The 5,366-nt window shown below is 43.5% G+C and overlaps 1 protein-coding gene across 1 annotated transcript; it reads right to left on the bottom strand.

Moving 5' to 3' along the window:
- Positions 1 to 654: 654 nt before the first annotated feature.
- Positions 655 to 4,934, bottom strand: LOC306970655 (serine/threonine/tyrosine-interacting-like protein 1; the record flags this gene model as incomplete). Its single annotated transcript, XM_079566684.1, has 6 exons — positions 655 to 803; positions 860 to 959; positions 3,142 to 3,203; positions 3,279 to 3,385; positions 4,483 to 4,568; positions 4,899 to 4,934. 6 exons carry the CDS (start codon positions 4,932 to 4,934, stop codon positions 655 to 657), a joined length of 540 nt encoding a protein of 179 aa, XP_079422810.1.
- Positions 4,935 to 5,366: the final 432 nt, after the last annotated feature.

Genomic DNA, 5,366 nt, shown 5'->3' with positions numbered 1-5,366 from the left:
TACCTGAAGACTGTGTTTGTGGATCATTACCTGAAGACTGTATTTGTGGATTATTACCTGAAGACTGTGTTTGTGGATCATTACCTGAAGACTGTATTTGTGATGGTGCATGACGTAGGCTGTGGCTGCGATGCTGCTGCGTCTGAGTCCGTGAAGCGACACAACCAGGACACGAGAGCCACTGCTCGAGTGTGAATCTGAGAACGTAAAACAAAAACACAAACATTGGTTGAAACACTCCACAATCACATTGTCCCACACATGAACCACAGCTTCTTCATCAGATACTCACCGATAAAGGTACAAATCTCCTCGAAACACGACTCTTCCTTGTCTGCCTCTATTTCCACGTCCAGCCTGTGCACGGATTTGTTCCAAACAGGCCTAGAACCAACAGAACAGAATCCAAAAACATAATAAAAAACAAATACAAAAGACTGTCCATATGAGTTCGTACATATCTGGCGCTGATACGCAAACCACGGCTTTGATTTTCAGGTCGTCCATCATGGAGCGGCTGAGGCTTTGTTCCTCACTGCTCATGTAGACCTTCTGGGGAATGATCTCCACCGGGTACGACCGGACGTCCTCGAGCTCCTGTTTAAACGTCATAAACCACTGTTACCTATCACTCATAAGAAAAAACACACGTGCTCACACGGACGTCACCTTTATCGTGTACAGGATCTTCTCCGTGCGTAAAAAGGGATACAGGGCGGAGAACCTCTCAAAACCTCCTCTTAAAACATGAACCACACATAAACTGGATGTGGACGCCATCTTGGCACATTGATGCGCTCGGCCTGAGGATGAAAGACTTAACAATAAATAAATAAAAAAACATGTTTAAATATCTGACCTGGAACATCGAGGCCGTCTGTGTTGCCGTCGTAAATGACGATATTCTGCATGGTGTCGATCTCCACGCTCTCAAGTGGGAGGAAGGCGCCATTTTGGTTCTGAAGAAAACAAAAAACATTAGCAAGAATAATACATGATTTATTTGTAAATGTATGTAGCTGTAAAGCACTTTGAATAGCCTGGTGTATGAATTTTGTAATTTTATTGAAAAATGGACTGAGCCATAATCATCAAAATGAAAACAAACAAAGGCTTTGCCTGTAATGAGTCTATATCATATATTAGAGTCACAGTTTAAGTTGAATCACAGAAGTAAATGCACTTGTTCATGATATTCTAATTATATTGAGCACATGGTCACTTGCTGCTGGTACAACACTCAAACCAATAGAGTCTCTTTTTAAAAAAGCCATAATATTCTTGGACAAGAAACCGTTCTCCTTTCACCCCTGCACTGTCTTAGAGAAGCATCATTTACTCAATTTTGATAATTTCATTAATTTTAAACATGGTTGCCTTGTATACAAAGTATTGCATGGACTTGCGCCGCCTCCATTGCAGGATTTCATTAACCAAAGTCTGTTAGTGGGATCACGGGCACCGGGGCATCAGCTCGAGGAGACTGTGAGGTTCCACACAGGAGAACCTCCTCTGAACAGACTGTGAGTTTCCACACAGGAGAACCTCCTCTGGACTGACTGTGCTCTCTGTGAGGTTCCACACAGGAGAACCTCCTCTGGACAGACTGTGCTCTCTGTGAGGTTCCACACAGGAGAACCTCCTCTGGACAGACTGTGAGGTTCCACACAGGAGAACCTCCTCTGGACAGACTGTGAGGTTCCACACAGGAGAACCTCCTCTGGACAGACTGTGAGGTTCCACACAGGAGAACCTCCTCTGGACAGACTGTGAGGTTCCACACAGGAGAACCTCCTCTGGACAGACTGTGAGGTTCCACACAGGAGAACCTCCTCTGGACAGACTGTGAGGTTCTACACAGGAGAACCTCCTCTGGACAGACTGTGCTCTCTGTAAAAGGCACCAAGTACTGGAACAGTCTCCCTTTATCAGTCAGAGAGACTCCAACTCTGGCCACTTTAAAAGCACGTTTTAAACTGTGGCTTAGGGAAAACCAGGCCTGTGAACACTTTTAGTTCTTATTGCATTTATAGTGATTTGTTGTGACATTTTGTTAATTGTTAATTGTAAATTGTGTATGTGCTGCCTGCCGAGGGACCACAGATGGAAACTAGCATCCCTGCTATAATCTGGCATATTTACAGCTCATGTGCAACTGTTCATTAATATGCATTGTCCCAATCAAATAAATAAATAAATAAAATATGGCAAGCACCTGTATGTACTTTTATAGTCAAACCTGTTACCCTCTGTCCCCCTGATCAGGGGGTTAGAGTTAGTTAACCCTAATCTAAAGGGTTAGTTAACCCTAATCTAAAGGGTTAGTTAGCCCTAATCTAAAGGGTTAGTTAACCCTAATCTAAAGGGTTAGTTAACCCTAATCTAAAGGGTTAGTTAACCCTTATCAGGATATAACTAGGGTTAAGAACGGCAAATGTGATGTAAGTTGTGTTTCACTCACACAGATCTCACACATATTTTTAGACACACGAAGGTCTTGGCTTTCAAATTAGGTATCACACTGGCATAGGCTGTAAGCTCTCCAGTCAATACGCTTCGAGATGTGTAAATAATTGTTAACCCTAACCCTAAGGTGGCAGTTAAAGTGATAGTCTGGAAGTCTAAATGTATTACAAGTATTTTTAAAATAAGCAAAATCGACCACCTGGTTTTGCATTTGGATGTAAAGTAAGTAATAATATATATTTATGTATTTATTCATTTTTGTAGTCCCTCATTCCTGGACCTCAGCAACTAAGTAGAGTCTAGTATCGTCCTACGTTGACCAATGACACGAGCTTTTCTTGTGAACCAGCCTGTCAGGGCCAATCAGGAGAGAGGGGGCGGGGCTTGATCATTTACTTTCGAAAACTAAGAAGGGCTTTCTGGTTAAATTTGATTCTAAATTTCACTGTATCTCTCCGCACTTTGCAAACTTACAGACGATTGCTTTAAGTGGTTAATAACAACAATGGCTGACACTTGTATTGCACTTTACAAGCCTGTGTTAGCAAGTTTCTGAAAGTGCTTCACTGTCGTCATTATTCATTCCCTCCACACTCAGTCTTCAGCTCTGACCATGTTCAGGCTGAAAACAGTTCTTTTTCCCCGTGCGTATCAGGTGACACGGAGGAAACTCACCGTCTTGGCGAGTCTGGCTGTGATAACGTGGCTCGTGTCGTAGTCCTGCCTTTCACGAGCGTCTGGGTTTGAGCAACAATCATCGTATCAATAAATGATGGAAACATGAGCTCTGAAGAATAAGACACAGTTCTCACCGATCAGACAGAGGTAGTTGATCTCAGCCAGCCTGGACACGGCTCCTCTCTGACTGAGGAGGTTGAAAAGGTCCCGGGACTCACAGAGCGCGACGACCGCCATCAGTCTGTGGACAAAAGAGAAAAACTAATGAAGCACGTGTTTGTTTCTGACTCTTCTGTGTTTGTTTCTGACTCTTCTGTGTTTGTGTCTGACTCTTCTGTGTTTGTTTCTGACTCTTCTGTGTTTGTTTCTGACTCTTCTGTGTTTGTTTCTGACTCTTCTGTGTTTGTTTCTGACTCTTCTGTGTTTGTTTCTGACTCTTCTGTGTTTGTTTCTGACTCTTCTGTGTTTGCTCAGGCCCTAAATGTGAACCACAAACATTCTCCTCTGTTTTGTCAGTACATTTTCTTTATCCTCACTTATTTTCATCTGCTTCTTTATTATTGATAGTATCTTTTAAGAACATGGGAAGAAAGGCATCAAAGCTGAGTCTAACATTTTTCACGTCAAATAAAGTGAATTTTCGCCAGTGAAGACTGTTTTACAAAATATAAAACGAGTATTTCCAACTCCTCAGGCAGCACTGATGTAAAATTAATAAAAACGTGAATAAAAAAACGACAGACCTGTTTGCGGCTGTTGTCTGGTGGTTGCTGGGCAACGGGACGTCCTTCCTTTCTGTACGTCAAATGGCCACGCCCCTTTAGAAAGAAAACAAAACTTCAAGTCAAGACTTGCTCTTTTTTATATATTTATATTCTGAGGATTTTCTATTGTTGTGAAAAGTGATCTGCATCGAAGTCATAATCCAGTATTTTCCTCTGACACAGGTGGAAAATATGAGTAATCGGTGAAAGGACAAACAGTGCATTAAAGATGTAAACACAACATGATAGTAACATATAAAGAATGTGCCATTAACCTTTTACTCTGACGATCCACTGATATTTACATTTTTTGTGTCCGGAGCTCTCGGATCCTCGTGTTGGTGACGTCACGCAGGTTGAAATGTCCTCGTGCTCTCTCTGGGCTGTTGTCGCCGGGTGCGGTGGCGCGCGCCTGTAATCCCAGTCTCCGGGAGGCTGAGGCTGAGGGACTGTTTGAGCTGAGGAGCTCTGAGCTGCAGTGTCTGTGTGGATCGGGTGTCCGCACTAAGTTCGGTATCGATATGGTTCTCCTGGGGGAGCCCGGGACCACCAGGTCGCCTAAGGAGGGGCGCACCGGCCCAGGCTGGACACGGAGCAGGCCAAAGCCCCCGTGCCGCTCAGTAGTGGGATCGCGCCTGAGAGCAGACCCTGCAGAGCAGCCTGAGCAACACAACAGGACCCAGACTTTTAACAAACCTTTAGAATCGAACTCGAGAAAGACAAGTTCAGTGTTTGATTTTTGAGCAGCTTTTCCTCCCCAGACAGTTGAGTTTACCTGCGTTTACACTGCCCCCTGCTGGACATGGAGGGTTTAGTGCCTTGGTTTATTTTGCACTTTCATTTGTTCATCAGCAACACACAGAATGACCTGGACGGGCATTAGATTTGATGCTCAAGAACATTTTGAAAACCAGCTCTAATTATCAGTTCAGTGTTGAGAATAGAATCAACTTCCATGTTGGAGCAAAGGAGGAACAAAGCGGGGTTTACCATCTTATCTGGCAACACAGACACAGGTGTGGCCATCACAACTCTTTGCCTGCAGCTCCTTGAATAAAAAAAGACCTGCCCAGTTAATGTAGTGTATCGTTATTAAAGAGGGGGTATTATGCTTTTTTCAGCCACATAGCACCAGTCTATAGGACACTACAATGATGACGAAACCTTCTGTTGGTCTGTCAATGCAGTAAATTAGAATAACTGCCTTGTATAAAATTGCTCTTTCAAAATGGCGTTAGCAAATGACTTGAAATAGGCCTCTGTCTCTTTAAGAACCTCTGACCCTTTCCGACACGCCCCCTCCACACGCTGTCTGTGGCATCACAACAACACTCCGCTCGTTGTCTCAAGTATTGAAACTACGATCGGTGCATTTTAATTTTTATTGTTGGAAAGGACCTACTGTTTATCACTTTGTGAACGATGGCCACACAGGATATTATTTGGAAACAAACCTTC

The sequence above is a fragment of the Gobius niger genome (genome assembly GCF_951799975.1).
Source record: "Gobius niger genome assembly, chromosome: 11".
NCBI classification, from domain to species: Eukaryota; Metazoa; Chordata; class Actinopteri; order Gobiiformes; family Gobiidae; genus Gobius; species Gobius niger.
The sequence above is the reverse complement of the archived record's forward strand: the minus strand, read 5'-3'. Positions and strand labels throughout refer to the sequence as shown.